Source organism: Mustela lutreola, chromosome 5 (genome assembly GCF_030435805.1).
Source record: "Mustela lutreola isolate mMusLut2 chromosome 5, mMusLut2.pri, whole genome shotgun sequence".
Lineage (NCBI taxonomy): Eukaryota > Metazoa > Chordata > Mammalia > Carnivora > Mustelidae > Mustela > Mustela lutreola.
In genome coordinates, this window is record NC_081294.1 from 17,338,299 (window position 1) to 17,359,538 (window position 21,240).

General features: G+C 35.9%; 1 protein-coding gene and 1 pseudogene across 2 annotated transcripts in view; one reads left to right on the forward strand and one right to left on the reverse strand.

Annotated features, from left to right (window-relative positions):
• The window catches only part of CDH12 (cadherin 12), a 1,003,438-nt gene that overhangs the window by 75,868 nt on the left and 906,330 nt on the right, over nt 1–21,240 (reverse strand). For both annotated transcript variants that reach the window (XM_059173699.1, XM_059173700.1), the window contains one exon: nt 13,862–13,981. In XM_059173699.1, the coding sequence (XP_059029682.1) occupies nt 13,862–13,981 (120 nt within the window). The remainder of the gene's footprint in view (nt 1–13,861; nt 13,982–21,240) is intronic.
• Nucleotides 12,750–12,876, forward strand: LOC131832752 (U2 spliceosomal RNA; annotated as a pseudogene).

A 21,240-nucleotide genomic window follows, 5' to 3' on the forward strand; every position in this document is an offset into this window, starting at 1 on the left:
CATTGTTCACTAAGTCAACCAAGTCAGACATGATTTATACAGAACAATTCTATCTTTAAAAGGGAATGGACTCCTCAAACTCAACACACACAAAACAGATAATCACGTCAAAAAACGTGCAGAAGACACAAACAGACACTTCTCCAAAGAAGACATACAAATAGCTAATAGACACATGAAAAAATATTCATCATCATTAGCCATCAGGGAGATTCAGATCAAAACTACATTGAGATACCACCTTACGCCCGTTAGAAAGGCCAAAATTAACAAGACAGTGAACAACCTGTGTTGGAGAGGGTGTGGAGAAAGCGGAACCCTTTTACACTGTTGGTGGGAATGCAATATGGTGCAGCCACTTTGGAAAATAGTGTGGGGATTCCTTAAGAAATTAAAAATAGAGCTTCCTTATCACCCTGCAATTGCACTACTGGGAATTTACCCCAACGATACTGATGTAGTGAAAAGAAGGACCATCTGTACCCCAATGTTCATAGCAGCAATGGCCACGGTTGCCAAAATGTGGAAAGAACCAAGATGCCCTTCAACGGACGAATGGATAAGGAAGATGTGGTCCATATATATAATGGAGTATTATGCCTCCATCAGAAAGGATGAATACCCAGCTTTTGTAGCAACATGGACAGGACTGGAGGAGAATATGCTGAGTGAAATAAGTCAAGCAGAGTCGATTATCATATGGTTTCACTTACTTGTGGAGCATAAGGAATAACACGGAGGACATTGAGAGATGGAGAGAAGTGAGTTGGGGGAAATTGGAGGGGGAGACAAACCACGAGAAACTATGGACTCTGAGAAACAAATTGAGGGTTGTAAAAGAGAGGGGGGAGGGATGGGTGAGCCTGGTGGTGGGTATTATGGAGGGCACATATTGCATGGGGCACTGGGTGTGGTGCATAAATAATGAATGCTGGAACACTGAAAAGAAATAAAATTTTAAAAAAGGGAATGGAATTGTTAAACAATATAGAGCAAATATACATGAAAAAATCAGTGGTTACAGTGAGTGTGAAGTTTCTAAAGAATGCTATTTTCTTCTCTATTCTTTATTTTTATAAAATACATTTATTACTTTACTTTTTAAACACATAACATATCTCCTCCATGTATTTTATTTCATCTCTCAGGATACCTTTTAATTATTTTAGCCACAGAGTTTTTCACTTAGATCTCATTAAGCTTTACTACTACAGGGACCTCGTCTCTCTTATCACCAAGTTACTCCAGCCTCTAGGGCAGTGTCTGCATTTAGAAGGAACTCAATTAGAATGTGTCAACCAACTGACTAGTTGAATGACTGACCGAATGAATGAATGAATGAGTATATGTATAATTAAGTTTAAAATCATGAATCATCCAGCATATATGCATATTGAAATATCCTACTCATTTTATGCTCTTGTGTCCAAGTATAGAACTAATTTATATTTATATTTATCCATAGTGAAATATCTAAGACCTTCTTGATTTGTTGTAAGTACAATTATGGATACATTTTGTACCAAATTCCAACCTATAGACAATAGTTTTAGGGAAAGACTGCAGAGCAGTTGTCTTAAACCCATGTACCTTAGATAGTGTCATTTTTCATATAAAGTAGCATATATAACTAACAAATATAATATTGAACACCAACATGAAGTATAACATCCAATTCATAAACTGAATATACATCCACATTTTATCTATACTTTCCACTATTAACTTGCCAAATGCTGTTCTGTTGTTAATTTAGATTTAACTACAATATAGGATTTCTTCTGACCCTTGGCAGGAAATGGTGGCAGAAAAGACAAGCTCCAGTTTTTTGCTACTGCTGTTTATTCATGCATTGGTACTGACACTCTATTATTTTCCTCTCTTTAGCTCAGATCCTTGATGTTTCATTTCTAAGTCTCTTAAGATTCTTCATCTCTGCCGTCTTAGTGACTTGGTCGCACGGCTTAAGGTACCTGATTTCTGCCTGCCTTAGAATGTTTATGTTTTCTAGATAAATTCCTTGGTTTAATTTATATGCATGCTTTCTTGTCCTTTTGCTGACCAGATCTTTACTCAGTTTATTTGCAATACAAAAATTATATACATGTATATATTGATACTTGTAATTATGTATATTTATACATAATTTTTACTTATCCAACTCATTTCTTTTTTTTTAAGATTTTATTTATTTATTTGAAAGAGAGAGAGAGAGAATGAGAGAGAGAGAGAGCATGGGAGGAGAGAGGTCAATGGGATAAGCAAATCCCCTGCTGAACAGGGAGCCTGATAAGGGACTCGATCCCAGGACTCCAGGATCATGACCTCAGCCAAAGGCAGTCGCTTAACCAACTGAGCCACCCAGGCACCCCTACCCAATTCATTTCTAATATATAAATGTATAAATATAAAATTTATATTTTATATATCATATATATTGATATACATACATTAAGATGCTAAGATAAAGAACACGCAGGCATTACCAGACTTATTTAAGGTGAGTTTTGTTTTGTTTCAGGTAAGTTGTTATAGTTGTTATCACGATTTCCAACTGCCCTGACTTCCTGTTCCACCTTGTGTCTGATAGGTGACCTACTTGCTGCTTCTAGCCCTCCTTTAGAGAGAGGAAAGTGTTGCATATGCAGTTCCAATGAAAACTACTGGTGGCCATGATGTGCTTCCCCTCTCCCACCACCATTTCCATTCAAGAGCCACTACCTCAGACAAGTCAAATACGATATTTGTAGATGGTTTTTCAGAGAAGAATCTGGGATGATTTTTCAGAGTAGAACCTGGCAGACTACGAAATTCAAATGTAAGAACAGAATCTTAAAACACTGTGGTCTATTGAAAAAGCCTGGTGAAAAATAGTCTTCTTTCCAAGAAGTTACTCTTCTTATGGACCACCCACTGTTTACCAACTGCCTAATATTTAAAACCAAACAAATCAAAATGGATTGCATGATCTTGAGCAAGGAGGAATCTTGCCAAGAACGGAGTTTAAAAACTCTAAGAGTAGAATGTAACAAGCAGAAAGAAATGTTACATTCTGCTATTTTGGGTCTTAGGTTTAAGTTCATGTGCTCATCTCTATTTCTTAGTATTTGTATATAAAGATACAGAAACAGCCTCATATGATAATAGCTGAAGCCTAAAATATGCATTTTGCAGGACAGTCCAAATACTCCACAGTGGCAATACCACAAAATTTAATTAATTAGCTATAATTCTGAAGTAAATCTTATTTAATAGAACAAAAGAGTGGGTAGGCAAGTGTATAATGAATCCTGGTATGATTTGAATGTCTTGTACCTAATGAACCTTCCAGCATACATAACTGAGATATAGAGTAAATACAGGAAAAAGAAAAATAGCAGAATTTTATTTCTGCCAGAATGAATGGAAATATATGGTTGAGAGAGTTATAAACTTAAAATAATACATCAAAGGACACTAGTCTGCCAAGGGATATATTCTGTCTTTGCAATGACCCTTATGTTGTATCAAGCCTCCTAGTCTTGGTGGATCTCAGCTTATTTTGCAAATATGGGTTAAATACTCTGATAACATTTTTTAAGATGAGAATAACACAATATTCTCTATGGAAAATCATAAAATATTACATGTGTTAATTCATCATATGGTTTTATATGTGTTATTTCTTGAGTTAAGGATTGAACTACAGGACTGAGACATGGAACACTAGATTCAGTCAGCATTCGTCCTAAAATATAGTTTCATTCAGACACTGTTATCATATATGATGGTATAATGGTGAACACTCTTCCATCTGCCACTTTATACATTTACTTACACTTTACACACTTATTCACTCTATACACTTTTGTAGACTTCTCTCTGCTCTCTGTCAGTTTTAATAGACCAACTGGCAGGACACTGAATGGTATAAGGAGAATGAGGTGCGGTTTTCTTTGCATGGATACCCCCGCATCGCACAGTCTCCTGCTTTGGCCCTCCCCACACAGTTGCATGGGTCTCAAGGACCCTATCATTCTTTCAGTTTTGGAGTGGTGACCACAGACACCTGTTATATTTTCTCCACATTCTGCCCCATCCTGCATGATTTCCCTTCAGTCTGCTTGCACTTCAAAATGTAGTCTTTTGTTAAACTAATCTCAAATTACTCAACTAGGTGTCTTGCTTCCATCTAGATAATCATTGATACAGTCTCCCTACAAGGCACTTTCATGGAATGTCTATTAAGGGGCATGTGTTTGTGGGAGTGTTGAGGAGACCATAAAGAAACACTTAAATAATTAACCTAATTTCAGATGTTGATTAGTGTAATGAGGAAAATGAAATCAAGCGTCTTGGACAGTGATGTTGGAAAAGTCATCTCTGAGGAAAGCCTTTAGAGTCACAGTCTCTGAGAAGTGGAGGAGATAGGCTTGGAAAGAATAGAAGAAGGAACATCCCAGAGAGGGAAGCAGGAGAATACTCTGTAGGAGCAGGAATGGTCCCTTCAAAGCATACCAGAAGAGCCCATGTGGCTGCAGCTTACTGCTATGGGGAAGGATGGGTAAAATAAGACCAAAGAGGGGGAAATAAGAAGAAACCACAGTGATTCCAAAGACAAATAAACCCTCTGGGAATCATCTTGAAAATCAAAAAGTGAAATCCAACTAAAGTGTTTCTGCACAGCAGAAGAAACAATCAACAAAATGAAAAGACAGTCTATGGAATGAGAGAAAACATTTGCAAACCACATATCTGCTAAGGGGTTAATAGCCAAAATGTGAAAGAACTCATACAACTCAGTAACAAAAAAAGGAACAATCTGATATGAAAATAGGCAGAGGATCTAAACAGACATTTTTTCCCAAAATACATTATACAAATAGCCAACACATACAAGAAAAAGTACTCAACATCAATAATCATCAGAAAAATGAAAATCAAAGGATTATCACCTCGCACTTGTTAGAATGATTATCAACAAAAAAGACAAGAGATAGCAAATGTTGGCAAATATGGAGGAAAGGAAACACTTGTGCAGTGTTGGTAGGGATGAAAATTAGTGCATCTACCATGGAAAATTCTGTACAGGTTCCTCAAAAAAATTAAAAAAATAGAATTACCATATTTTTCATTGATTTCACTTTTTTGCATATATCCAGGGGGAATGAAAACAGGATCTCAAAGAAGTATCTGCACCTTCATGGTCATTGTTGGATTATTCACAAAACGCCAAGATACAGAAACAACCTAAATGTTCATCAATAGATGACTGGGTACAGAAGATATGATACACACACACACACACACATCCATTTGCACACATCCATTTCCCATCCATTTGCAATAGCATGGATGGACCTTGAGGGTATTATGCTAAGTGAAATAAGAGAGATAAAATGAATATTCTATAATATTATTTATATGTAGACTCTAAAACAGCTGAACTCAGTGAAACAGAATAAAATGGTGGTTACCAGGAGCTGTGGAGTAGGCGAAATGGGAGTTGGTCAAAGACACAAACTTGGAGTTATGGGATGGATACCTTCTGGAGATCTAATGTACAGCGTGGTGATTACACTTAATATTACTATATTATATTCTTAAAGGTTTCTAAGAGAGTATCCCTTAAAAGTTCTCACCCCAGTAAAGAAACAAAAATATGTGATGTAATGTAGGTGTTGACTAACACTGCGGTGGTAATCATTTTGCAATATTAAATGTATCAAATCAATGCACTGTATATCTTAAAATTACATGATGTTCTATGTCTATTATTTCCCAGTAAAGCTGGAAAAATGTTAATTATTAATTTGAGACTATTTTGAGAGATCAAGAGAGAGAATAATGGACAAATTGCTCTATTCTCCACTCACTGAGGATTAGAGTCCAAAGAAGTCCTGGTTCACTAGTCTGTTTTTTTGTGTGTTTTTTTTTGTTTTGTTTTGTTTTGTTTTGTTTTTTTATCACTAGTCTGTTCTTAAAAGGGAAAGCATAGTGTTGAGGTAAGAGTGTGAACCACACAGCACTCCCCCTCTACTCTGAAACCCAAGTCACTCAGAGTGAATACTTCACATCATCTCCAACTTCCCACTTAACTCTCTGACCTTATTTTTCACACCTCCTTCTTTGGTCACCAGAGCTTTGGACATTCTCTTCCCTCTGTGGGCAATATTCTTCCTATCGTTTACTCATGAACAGCTCCTCTACTTCCTTCATATCTTTTCTCAAAGCCCTTTTCATAGGACTTTCTTGATCATTCTATCTAAAATTCTATACTGATTTCACTTCCTATTGCTTCTGTAACAAATTGCCACAGACTAAGTGGCGTAAAAACAAGACAAACTTATTATCCTATGGTTAGGGAGGCCAGAAGTCCAACATGGATCTTGAGAGCCAAAATTCAGGTTGTGGCTAGATGCATTTATTCCTTTTTGAAGGGTTTTTATCTTCTAAAAGATGTCTGACTTCTCTGGCTCCTGGTTTTCTTTCTCCACTTCTAAGGTAGCAGCATAGCATCTTTTAATCTTTCTTGGACTCTGACTTGTTGACCTCCTTCTTACACTTTAAGAAGACATGTAATTAAACTGGGCCCACATAGATAATACAGGATAATCTCCCCACCTTGTGGGCAGGTAAGTAGCAACCCTAATTCCATCTGCTACTTTAATTCCTCTTCCTTATGTAATACAACATAATCACATGTCCCAGGGATCAGGGCATAGACATGTTTGAAAATCATTATCCTGCATACCACACATAACCCTCCCCAGCCCTTCCAACACTCTCTCTCTCTCTACTTATCATTTTCTTCTTAGCCCTCAGCCTTTGATAGCCCTGCTATCAAAACACTAATATTTTGCTTGCTTATTGTGTTTGTTTTGTGTTTTCCCAAATAAAGTGAATATTCCTGAAGGTGGGGATTTTGTCATTATTTTGTTTTCCCTGTAGGAAACTTAGTTCTAGAACAATGTGAAGCATATAGTAGACACACAGTAAATATTAATAAAATACACAAATTGACATACAGCAATAAGCTTAGGTCACACATGGAAAGTTACCATATACCCTTCAAGAGAGATAATGATTGAATATATTACTAGCAGTCTTGGTCATTATTGACGGTTGATCATGAAAAATATTCTTTTTTTTAATGAAAATATTCTTGATGTAATTTTGAATGAGATGGAGTTGTTAGTATAGACATATGTATATGGTAGCTAGTACGTTATGAAAAAAAATGATTAAATGCTACTTTTGCATCTGAAAATAATAAGCCTTAGTAGATAACACACTCCAATGCTGGCCATGTCATGACTGACTTTTTAAATTATGAATCTGGAGGAGGCATTAGCAAATATATCATAATGCCCGGGTCTTTTAGGAACTGCTAATAGATGGTAGAATAAAAAATAATAATTATAGGTAAAGATGGTAATCTTAACTTTATCACAATGTAAAGTTGCTTTTTATTTTTTTACAGCTAAATTGTATTTTAAAACACTTGTACAAGTCCTGGTTTTGCAGCAATTTATATGAAAAGCTACTGAGTTTTTTTTTCATTACAGTCTTAAATTAATCTAAAATTTTAAAATGTGAAATGGGGTTTTTAAGAGCAAGTGCAATCTTTAGAAATATTAACAAAACTGTTGTGTCTATCACTACACAGATGAAGTGTATAATTTTAAAAAATGTTGTTGCCAATAACTCAATAATGTATTTTAAGGACAAGAAGAATTATCAGGTTACCTTCAGTAGGAAAAAAATTTGGAGACCTTCTTCCCACCTATAACACACCTTGACCTTGCTTTAGGACTCAGAAGACACTTCCTAGGACCTCTTTCCTTAGGAAGTTCTTCTCTCAGTCTGTATCAGTGCTCAGCAGTCATTCTACATATCAGAGAATTTCATCCTACAAAATTCAACTGTCATCTTCTGAGGACCTGGTGGCCTCCCTCCAGTGGATGGGGACCCACTTGAGGATCTACTTGACTCATCTTGGTATCCTACTAGCAAAACACCTGTGAGGCCATTGGTTCTACATTGACATTCACCCCATGAATAAATAGATCCAGCACCACCAGCTCCTTGCTCATTATCTCTTTAACACTTCCACCAATAGGAAACTCACAATCTCGCGAGGCATGCCTCTTATTTAGGGACAAGTACTGACATCCTCTTATATGTACCTGAAGCCAAAATTCTTTCTTCCTGTAACTCAGCCAGCTATGATAGCCCTTTTCCTCTCAAGTGGCACAGAATACAACCACTTCCTCTACTTCATAACAGTTCTACAACTTCCTCAAGTCTTGTATCACATGCCCCTGGAGTATTTTCCTTTTAAAGCCAAACGTTCTCAGTTCTATCTGCTGATGTGTGCACTCCATGATGTCTAAAATAAGGCAAGCGAAGTTCATGCTGAGTTCTCGGGAAGTGAGGGGAGGCAGAATACAAGGAAACCATTCATGGGAGCATGTTTTTAGTCATGCAGTTTTACTACCCATAACTAAAATATTACAAAATAGGTAATATGGGATGTAATAGCTTAATAATTATCTATTTCCTTGACTTATTTGTCCTGCCTTGTATTTATTAGCATTATTGCTCTCCTTGCTCTCACTATGCCCATAATCAGACCTGGTCTAAATGCAGAAAGTATTAGAGGCATGACGACTTTGCGTACGTAACCCCTCTTAACCTGCCCTCGAATAAAGATGATACTCTTTCTTTCATCAGCACCTCAGCACTAACGTATATGAATCTCTCAGACTTTACTCTGAATTAATATCAAAAGCATTTCAAGTCATGAAATATTGTAAGTATTTATGTAGTAATATCAAAATTGGCTCAAAATATAGTCTAACCCATGTTTCAATTATACTCTGCAGCTTTAAAACACCAACACTTTGTTAAAGACCTAAAAGAGTAAGTATCAGTCAGAATCAGAGAGGAAGTTTCACTTAAGACACAGGCCTGGAGATTATAATTCCTGAATAAAAGGTGATAGTCAGACTCAAAGAGTAAAAATCTTGAGGAAGTGTCTGTTCTCACAGCAACATTTTTCAGATTTCCCTAAACAGAGCCTAAGACAGAGTTACAGAGCATGAAATAAATAGTTGAATGGTGAATAAAAGGGAAAAAATGCAGCTTGTCCATTCAACTCTAGCCTCATTCAACTGTTTTCATATGGATTCTATAAAGGCATATATAAATGCATAAAATAGAAAAAAACCTTATAAATATATGTCGTTTTTGATAATATATATAAATGAAAAGATATCAATAAAAAAGCTCTCGAGATGGATAGCAGTGGTAGTTGTGAAAAATGTGATTTTTTTTTTAGAGATTTTATTCATTTGTTTGAGAGAGAGATAGAGAGCACAAGCAGGGAAGCAGCAGGCAGAAAGAGAAGCAGACTCCCTGCTGAGCAAGAAGCCCAATGTGGGACTCAATACTAGGACTCTGGGATCAAGACATGAGTGTAAGGCAGATGCTTAACCAACTGAGCCACCCAGGTGTCCCATCAAGATGAATGTGCTTAATGCTACTACACTGTTCGCTTAAAATGGTTAATATGGTAAATTTTATGTTATGTATATTTTATGACAACAAAATCATTTAAAGTTTATAGGTTTGAAAAATTTTGAGGTAAAATAAATAATGATGTTCTCTCAATAAGGGGTCAGATTATTTGGAAAAATGGTACATATCATCACCACATGATATATATCTAGTTACCCAATGCACACTAGTTTTTTTTAATCATTTAGGAACAATTTAAATATTGTAAAAGAATTTTGAGCATAAATTAAGACATAAGGTCAATATTTTATAGTAAAATTTGTTTTCCTAAATAATTCTATTATCAATGTTATAGAGATATTTAGCATCCTGATTTTATGCACTGGATAAAATTTTATAAAATATTGTAACGCCTATGTTTAATGTTTTATAGATTATAGATGTTTTTCTAATGCATAAAAACATTAAATATAAAATATACAAAATATATGCTAATATAACACTTTAATGTTTTATAGATAATAAGTATAATGAATATAAACTTTATTTAATGTCATAAATTTGGGGCACCTGGGTGGCTTAGTCGGTTAAATATCTGACTTTTTATATTAAACTTTATTTTTCAGCATTCCAATATTCATCGTTTATGCATTACACCCATGCCCCATGCAATACATGCCCTCCTTAATACCCACCACCTGGCTCACCCAACCCCTCACCCACATTCCCTCTAAAACCCTCAGTTTGTTTCTCAGAGTCCACAGTCTTTCATGGTTTGTCCCCCCCTCCAGTTTCCCCCAACTCGCTTCTCGTCTCCTTCTCCCAATGTCCTCCATGTTATTCCTTATGCTCCACAAGTAAGTGAAACCATAGGATAATTGACCCTCTTTGCTTGACTTTTGATTTCAGCTTGGGTCATGATCTCAAGGTTGTGTGCTCACTGGGGAATCTGCTTGAGAATCTCTCTTCCTCCACCCATCCCCCCTCTTTCATGCACACTCTCTTCCAAATAAACAAATAGATCTTTAAAAAGTGTCATAGATTCATCACACTTGAGGTTTTTTAAAATATTTAATAATAACTTGAAGTAATTCTCTATGTGTGTGTATACACACACACACAAATGTATGTGAATTTTAATTCACAGTAAATAATTTCATAGTTCAGCTGGATAATTGCCAAATCAGCCAATTTTAAAGAGAACGATTATTTCCAAACTTATTTCATAGAATGCGTCAATTTATATTCCCTACAAATAAGCCTCCTGTATTCACTTGCATAGGGATGCTAGGAATATTTGTCAAAAAGCAGTATCACTAAGGAAATGTCTTCTATTTTCTCATTCTAAATGGATAATAAATGGTTATATTTATCTCTTCATAAATATTTAGGCACAAGAAATTCTGATGAGGTTCTTCATCTAAAAATTATTTTAAAGTGAATGCTACACTCAAAGGTGGAAAATTTTAGATAATATTAGTTTTTCATGCATTTTATTTCCTAACAGCAAAAGGAATCATAAAAGGAAGCTAGATGGCTGGAACAAATGGAGACTATTTCTGAGAAATTGCAATTATCCTTGATTTTTGATTTACTCTTATGTACCACAAGGTGATAAATTTGACAAAAAGTCTTCTTAATGGTCTCTGTGCATGAAGAACTAGTTATCATTCTATTAATGAAGTGCCTCCTCATCCACTCTTTTCCTGTCTAGTGGTCTGAGGCATTGTTAGTATCAAGACTTCTGTCTCCAGTGAAAATCAATGCCTCAAAAAATCTATTTCATTGTTTATGCCAGAATTGTTTCACCTTTAGTTCTAAATAATAAGCATTACATAAAATATAAATACATAGTTATTAAAGGCATACTATGAATATACATATTCTCCTGTAAGATAATACTTTCTGAAGGCACTAGAATTAATCTGAAGCTGATATTGAACAAGTAAAGCCAGAGGGACAGAAAGTGTTTTGACTCAAAAATTATTGTCTGGTATTAAGTCGACGGTAACTATTTTATTCTTAATCTATGGTCTATGCTTAAATTCATTTTTGTATGATTTTCTCTCACCGTTCAGTTAGATACTGACTGTATCTATAGTTATTTCATCAATATTAATCCCTTCATCTTTCTTCTGTCGCCTTATTCTGAGTTTATATAAACGCACCTGTTCTGTAGAATTAATCACTACAACCCGCTAAGTGTACTCTAACAGCCAACCTCCCCTCCACCAATCTCTGCACACCCTCCTTTTTCTTTTTCCCATCGTCTCTGACTCTGAGGAGTGATTCTCAGAGGCTGAAGAGATGTAAGACACATATACTGCTCTTAATTCTCTTTCTAGTTAGATTATCCATGATGTGAAATTTGGAAAAGATGGGTAATTATAGAAGAAGAAATAACCCATAATTTTGTCATCTGATAAAAAGGATTTATTTTAGTTTATGTAATTTCCCTCCCTCCAATATTTGTTTATATATTCAGCCTGTTGTCCAATCCTTCATACTCCTGGAGTTTTGTACCATGATAAATGTCATTGAACAACTTCCCCAATTCTTCCTTCAACAATTTTTCCCTACAAATATATAGGATTCCCCATGGTGAAACAGCGACCATAGAAGTTCCTTAACAATGATACTGCCAAATATCTTATCCTGATTGCCATACTTTTTAAAAATACTTCATATTGTAGGTGTAACTTCCCCATCACACACTCATCTGACATTCTGACTTTTGGTTTCTGACACTCTTTCCAAACCAAAAGAGCTTCTATGTCCTAAACAAACCTTTCCAGAGTCCCTTCCTACAGGACTGATTCTGTCCTTATTATAAGCTATTTTTTTTTTTTTTTTAGGTTTACAAAAGGAACCAACTTCCTGCCTTATTCCCATAACTTCTTGCTGATTTCTCTCCCTCTGTGGGCTTAATGAGAAGAGTAGGAAATTAGAGAATAGCAGGTTCATTTGCAGAAAGTTTTTGCAGGTTCTCTATTCCTAATTAATTGACTTTCTGTTTCTAGGTGACATTAAAACATGGCTAATTATTAATTAACCTATATCTAATTGGTATTCCAAATTTCAGCAAATACTTATGGGGACGTGTTAATTTTGAAATGTGAAGCCTATTTGAATGCATAGTGTCTGAAATTAAGACTTTTCAAATTGATATTGCTCTTTAAAATGTATTTACCAATTTAAAAAGTAACATTAGCACATTAACAATTTATTTCATTATTGCAACCTAATGTATCGCTTCTCGGCCTTTTGGCTAAGATCAAGTGTATTGCAACCTAATGTAATAACTAGTTTTGAATTCAGTCTGCAATATATGTGCCATGTAATAGTTTATAAAATAGCTATCATTGTGGAGTTCTGTTTTAAGTGTGACACAGAATACCTATTTTGATGGTCAGCATGGTCAGATCTCTTTGAAAACTACCTAGCGTTCAAAAAAACAGATTCTCTAGACGAGGCAGACCGGCTCTAAGGGAAGAGAAAATTTTCTATGTGCATAGTATCCTTCCCTTTCTATATTTTCCAAAGATTCTCATATATTTGACTCCAAAAAGTGCCATTCAAATGTTCTGACTTAAAAATTAGACCAGCTTCAAAAGCATAGACCAGAAGAATTAGTGATGTGGGTGTTTTGAGGTTGTCAACCCTCTTCTCTCCTCTGCTGGAAGCTACGTCTCTATTAATGCAAATCCAAATTAATTATCCATAGCTCTTGATAAATACAGCAATTGGGGCACCTGGGTGACTCAGTGGGTTAAAGCCTCTGCTTTGGCTCAGGTCATGATCCCAGGGTCCTGGGATCAGACCCAGCATTGGGCTCTCTGCTCAGCGGGGAGCCTGCTTCCTCCTCTCTCTGCCTGCTTCTCTGCCTGCTTGTGAGCTCCGTCTGTCAAATATATAAAATCTTAGGAAAAAACAAAACAAAACAAAACAAAAAGACAGCAATAGAGGCCCCATGATCTTACCACATGTCATTAAGACCCCAAACTGCCTATAATTGAACCCAAACAAGGAAATCTGAAACTTAAAGTTATTTTATCCAGAAGAATCAAAAAGAAAAATATGACCAGGCTTTTTGAAAATTTAAAGTAAATTATCCAAGTATCTCTAACTTGGGGTTGGGACTTAACACATCCATGTGAAATAGCGTACATTTACACAAGGTTCCATCCCGAGGAATTGGTTCTGCAGCCATAAGGTAAGATCCTATCTTCCTTTGCGTAATGTACAGCACACCGAATCTTTACTGCATTTTTAGAATAGGGAACTTCCCATGCCAAGATTTAATTAACATTTAAATATTTGAAAGGGGTGGTGATGATGTTGTCTCTAATAAAAAATTTACCTGTCTTGGGATCAATAGAGAAATAAGGTTGTCCCTGAAGAATGCTATAAACGACTCTGGCACTGTTTCCATAGGTCGGGTCATCCGCGTCTGTGGCCTTGACCTGGAGCACATATGCACCTGGAAAATAAGACAGTGTGACTCTAGCATATTTGTTTTTTAGAGCTCAAGGTCATGTGTTTTTTTGTTGTTGTTGTTTTTGTTTTTGTTTTTTTTAAATCTGATGGACTCCATTTTGTTTTTTCAATTTGGCATTACTCAATGATTCTGTGTATATACGATGCCACTGAGAATGATGTAACTATTATAACCAAAATGTTGGGCAACGATATAGCTGTTAGTGCAAATGATACATATTTTAAAAATCTATTTTAAAAGCTGTGTTCATTTCCAGTAGCTAGATGATTGAACTGAAAGTCATCATGATAGCTTTATTGATTTATACACCAAAAGAAACATGACACTGCTTACATTAGCTCATCTGCTTACTATAGATGCTTTAATTGCATGATTGGGTTATCAATAGAGAAGCTAAAAGGTTTGAAGGTTTACTGAACTTTAGAGGCTGTAAGTAACTTGCATTGTTATTTAAAAATCAACAACTACATACTACCATTAGGAAGACTTTAATTAGGACGGAATATCTGAGAAATTGAGGATCCAAAAATAATTGCAATTATAGCTACAAGAACACCTCTAGGTCTCAGGACTGAATTAACCTAAGGATTCAGTGACATAAGAAAACATTAAAGGCAATTCAAAATCTCTGTATCTTTTCTCGTGTTTTCACTAAGAGAAGTTAAAAGGAGATTTTACTTGTATTTTTGTCTTATATAGTCATGGTCATAGTTAAGTCTTTCTCTAAGACCTTTTTGACTATATCTTCATATCCTGTTCAGCATTACTATACTGAGTTGAGAACAAAGTAAAATCAAAATGATCAAGTTCAATATAAGTAAAATCAATACGTTGCACAAAGGGAGGGATACGTACACCCAAAGTTAGAAAATGGACAGAATGCTCCTATTCTTAGAGGCACTCAAAGTGACTTCTTAATTTTGGGAACAAAGGGTTTCTCCTTTCCAGTCAATTATTCATTCAGGCTTTACACTTCAGGTGGTACAAAACTGGAACAAACCCAATCTTAGTTTACTTGTCAACTAAGAGAATGAAACATCTCTTCCCCCCCTACCATTTTGTCTGTTTGTCAGGTTAGTAAAAAAAGAAATTTAAAAATGATAACTTTCAATAGACATTCAATATCAAATGGGATTGAGTAGACATTCAATACCAAATGTTTTAATCTTAAGAATGTTTTGGTGAATTCTAGCTATTTCAAGACATGAATGATAGGTTTTATTTCAACAGTCTTTTCCAGGAAAGGAAACTTCTAGAAGAAAAGTAGGCACCTATTTCTGAGATGTCAAGACTGATAACATTCCTTATCATACACTATCACCATCATGATCATCATTATCAATATTTGCAACATCATTAATAATTATTTGACAAATAGGCATTAAGGACCTATATTAGATATCCATCAAAAGTATGTTATCCTTTATGCTATAGGAATGAAGTGTTGCAAGAGTGACTTCCCTTCTTTCCTCCTTTCTGTCACACAGTGATTTTCCTGGTTTGACCTATATCATTACTAGCACTGCATTGCACATGTGCTATATCGGCAGTCTACAAATATTAAATAATTACCCAATCCTAAGTATAAATGTTGTAATTAAATAGTTGTGAGTAGTTCTTCTTTAAGGATATATTTGAAGAAAAAGGTAGTATGTCTGCTAAGAAATGTTTAGTGACAAATTCAATAAACGTTAACCTAACTCTCACCTATGCTTAATAAGAAAGACGAAGATGAATAAGATAGGCAATATTTCTTAATTCACTCTTTAAATTTTTGAGTTTAAATTAAAAAAAAAATTAACATACAACATTTAAAACTACTTTTGGAGGAAACTATTTTTCTGTATACTTGGTTAATGTTCATATTAATGTTAAGAACAAAAATGTAAAAGGGGAGATGCTGTATTATTCATCTCTGTCCTTATTGAGCAGATGGTTATAGCAACATTATCGACAATAGCCAATGATGAAAACAGCTGAAAGTCCATCGACTGATGAATGAGTAAAGAAGCTTTCCCTCTCTCTCTCTCACATACACACATGCGTGCGCACACACGCACACACACATGGGAATATTACTCAACCATAAGAATGAAATCTCGCCATTTCCAACGACATGAATGGAGTTAACGAGTATGATTCTGGGCCAAATAAGTCAGTCAGGGAAGACAATCACCACATGATTTCACACAGGTGTGGAATTTAAGGAACAAATGAGCATAGGGGACAAAAGAGAGAGGTAAACCAAGAAACTGATTCTTAACTGTAGAGGACAAACTAATTATTACCAGAGGGGAAGTGGACAGAGGGAGGGTGAAATAGGTGATGGGGGTTAAGGATGACACTTGTGATGAGTATCAAGTGCTATATGGAAGTCTTGACTCACTCTACTGTGCACCTGAAACCAATATTACATTGTGAGTTAACGAATAGAACTTTAATAAAATCTTTAAAAAAATGAATGTCCACTCAGATATAGTAGAAATTATCTTCAGTTTAGTGAAAAGGTTATTCACTAAGAACCATATCAAATTTGAGAGCTCTTAGAAGTGCCTCCATAGGTGTTTACAGGGAAACAACTAAACATCATTATATCAGCTTGTTTTGCCAGATGCTCCCTGACATTTTACAAACTAATGCAAAGACAGAGATTCCCTCCGTTGGAAAGACTCAGTTGATCATCTGGAGCATGTAAGTCTCAAAATACTACCTTCTGCAGGGCTTAGATAGCACAGCAGTTCCTGAACCTATTAAGCACTCAGTACCCAAGAAGTGGGAGCAGGAGGTTACCCTGGAAACATGTTCAGTGTGCAACAAGGAAACAATATAATCACAAAAACTGGAGTACTCTGCTTGTACCTAGCAGTCATCTTGAGATGTATTCTCTTATCACCCAAATTCAGAGCGACAATGTAACCACTCCAAATGCTGAAGTGCAGAGAGGATGTAACTCAACGAGAAAGCATTCTTTTACATCTAGTTGGAGACAGCATGTACAATATGCAATGGAGAATACTGAACTACTTAAGTTTTCCAGTAACACTCCTCCGATTGATAGTAAGTTAATTCATGTAGTTTTTAATAATGCAGCTACTACTAAAAGAGTTATTTTATAGTAATAGTTAAATTCTAAATCTAAGCAGTCACTCTCTATATATGTATAAGATATAAGTTAATATGAGAACCAATTTAGATAGAATTTTTACTTGTACATATATGTAAAAATATATTCAAAAAATTAGTTGCATTTTGTAAATTCACAGTTGTAATATGATAGGATTTCAGGGTTTTTTGTTGTTTGTTTGTTTTTGTTTTGTTTTGTTTTGTTTTTTAATATGAGGATGTCCTTTATTGTCAACAAGAATGGGCTCGTATAAAATGGTAGAGAGAAAAGAAAAAAATAATAAAAAAAAATAAAATGGTAGAGAGGTTGGGGTGCCTGGGTGGCTCAGTGGGCCTTCGGCTCTGGTTATGATCCCAGGGTCTGGGATGGAGCCTCACATCAGGCTCTGTGCTCAGCAGAGAGCCTGCTTCCCCCTCTCTCTCTGCCTGCCTCTCTGCCTACTTGTGATCTCTATCTGTCAAATAAATAAATGAGATCTTTAAAAAAAAATGGTAGAGAGGTTGGAATTGAACTGAGCCTTAACTCACAATTTCTGCCCAAGTAGACATTAACTTGATGATTGATTAATTTATTCTTTCATTCAACAAATGTTCAGTGGTACATACCATATACCAGGTACTATTCTCAACCATAAAAAGGAATGTGTTGCAAAACTATTTGTTCTGGTAAATGCTTCCTCCAGCATGATCATTCTATATCCCTTGCATTTTTTAACATTTGAGGTGTTAAAAAAAAAAAAAAAAAAGACTTGGTAGAAATATGTTGAAAATATAAGTGGATTATGGGGCACCTCTGTGGCTCAGTTGGTTAAGTGACTCCTGATTTTGGGTCAGGTCATGATCTCAGCGTCCTGGGATCGAGCCCTGCTCTGTGCTCAGTGGAGAATCTGCTGGATATTTTCTCTCTCCCTCTGCCTCTGCCCCTCCTCCTGCTCATGCTCTCCCTCTCTCTGTGTATCTCTCTAAAATAAATAAATAAATCTTTAAAAAAAGAAAATATACGTGAATTATATCTAATTTGTGGCTTCCATAAAGTCTTTTTTAAAAATTGGGACGCCTGGGTGGCTCAGTGGGTTAAGCCGCTGCCTTCGGCTCAGGTCATGATCTCAGGGTCCTGGGGTCGAGTCCCGCATCGGGCTCTCTGCTCAGCCAGGAGCCTGCTTCCCTCTCTCTCTGCCTGCCTCTCCGACTACTTGTGATTTTCTCTCTGTCAAATAAATAAATAAAAAATCTTTAAAAAAAAATAAAAAAAAAAAAAAATAAAAAAAAAAAAAATAAATAAAAATTTCCTAGCTGTATAAAAATATTCTACTCATTCAGTATGTTCTTTGCTTTTTATCACCCTACAATTGTCTCAGGTGGTCTGGGGCCTCACTTTCCTAATTGCAAGCCTGAAAAAAAATCCTAATTTTTTCCTCTCTAGCGCCTTTCACACAGGAGCCTCAGAGTCACTGTCCCATAGCACAAGGTTGGTCACATTGCTCCCCTTTCCTTTACAAAATAAATTAATTTTTTTAAAGCTCTATTTTTTTTAACCACTTAGGTCTTAAAACCTAAGAGGTTCCTATTCCTCTTGAAAGAAAAATCACCTAAACTCATGGGCATGACAAGGATGGGTTTCAGAATCTCTGCAGATTAAGTTTCTGACGGTGCTGTGAGACACCCCACACGGAGCCTGTAAGTACTTAGTTACGGCAGAGCTAAGGCTCTTTCCTGTCTCTGTATACTTGCCCACGGGGTCCTGCTACCCAGAACCCTTCAGCCTTCACCCCTTGAAGAAATATTCCACACCCTTGATGTCCCAACTCCCCTGTCACCTCTGTGAATGCTTGTTTTTCTACTACCAAGACAGATTCTTTGTTCATGCCTCTGTATTCCCAATAGTCTTAACACATTTTTATTTTTTGAAACTCAGTTCATTATGTGCTTCTTCTCATGGGCTACAAAATCTTTTACATCATCAGCAGTTCCATATTCATTCTTCTCACAGCCCGTCTGTTATGACCTAAGTCCCAAATAAATATTTATCAGTTGAAAACAAACAGTACTATAGGTACGTCTGAAAGACACACATACTATATACACCATACTCTAAATGGAGACCTTGCAGTTAGTTATGGCCTTTAGAGTACTTTTTGACACGACATTGTGAGTTTAACTGATCTTGAATTTCTAAAGCACATCACCGTTTTCACTTCAGAAAGCAGAACCAAAAGGAGTGGTATTGCATTAAAAAAAAAAATCAAATAAGCAAGATTGTGCCACAATATGAAATGCACACCCAAGGGGAGTTAATATAAGTTGTTTTGCTGATGATTTTAACCCTTCACAAGACTGAAATATAAATAGCGAAAAAGAGACAAATCACATCAAGAGAGACAAGTAGGGCACCAGGTGGCTCAATGGGTTAATCCACTGCCTTCAGTTCAGGTCATGATCTCAAGGTCCTGGGATCGAGTCCTGCATCCGGCTCTCTGCTCAGCAGGGAGCCTGCTTCCTCCTCTCTCTCTGCCTGCCTCCCTGCCACTTGTGATCTCTATCAATTAAATAAATAAAATCTTTAAAAAAAAAGAGAGACATGTAACTTTCTTTCAGCTTTTGCCTTATGTATATATTGCATTATAATCAAGAAATAATGCAATTCTACTTAGAAAGGTATAGAATGAAATACACAGACATTTCTTTCCAAATAGGATTGGAAAATAAAATGTACACTTTATTACATAAAAAAAGTACATCAAACAGCAGAGAAATGGAAAGCTGAAGGGTTTTTAGAATGAAGTTAGAGATCATGTGTGTGTGTGTGCGCACACGCAGACATGAAAAGATCCTACAAAGGAATAGGATATTATTACACATTGAAACATGAGATCTGCTAAAGTCAGATTTAATTATAAAGTAAAATTAAGCATGAATGCACAGCAGGTGAGTTTAGTCTTTAAAGTAACTAGGTCTTTAATCAATTTTGCATTAGACCTCACTGCACTACTCATGAACACTTGGCTCTTAGCTTCCTTCTATGGATTCTCTTCCTATATTTGCCCTTTAAACTTGTAAATGGTTCTTCTATCCTCTTTATCAACAAAGTCTACCTATAAAACTTTCACAGGGATTAAGGAGAGCATCAATTCCTAGGCTTCCATCAGATAGTCTAACTTAAATGTTTGTGGATGTGCCAGGTATCAGAAAGTTTTGAAATCTTTGTAGATGAGTCTGATAAGCCAAGTCCTACACAATTTCGCCAATTAAGAAAGACTGATTGCTCACCATTGTGGTTATTGTTTTTGCCTCTAGAGCCTTAAAGCCTACACTTGAATCGTATTGACCTCTAGCCAATCATGTGACTTCAAACTAAATACTCAATCTCTCCATTTTAGTTTCTTCCTATGAAAAGAAAGTGAAAAAATAGTTAGCATCTTCTAGCAGTATTAAATGAGCTAATGCTAGTTAAGAAATTATAATAAGTTTTCCACATAGTATGTGCTATTTAAGTGTGTGGCCAAAACATGTGTACATACTTAACTTTCTATTCTATTCCACACATAAGATGACAAGACCCAAATATGTAACACTAGCCCAATTCCTGTACTCAAGTGCCCCATCCTAATATTCTTATACTGATTTGGACTTTATCTCCTATATTTGAGAAAAAAATGTAATTTTGGAAAATGTTTTAAAGGACATTAAAATACAAACAAGTAGACTACAACAATGTTGTCCTACTTTGTTAGAGACCCAAGTAAGAAGAGTTGGTATACTTGTTAAATCTGCTTGAAATAACCAGAACTTTTAAAGATTAGTAAAGATATATGTCATAAAAATCCCCCAGAGTTGGGGCGCCTGGGTGGCTCAGTGGGTTAGGCCTCTGCCTTCGGCTCAGGTCATGATCTCAGGGTTCTGGGGTCGAGCCCCGCACAGGCTTTCTGCTCAGCAGGGAGCCAGCTTCCCACCCCCTCCTCTCCCCCGTCTGTCTCTGCCTACTTGTGATCTCTCTCTCTCTCTCTCTCTCTGTCAAATAAACAAATAAATAAATCTTTAAAAAAAAATCTCCCAGAGTGGATTGTATGCCCTCTTGAACTATACTTCTAGGATAAGTGCAGGCAATTTGGTTTTATACT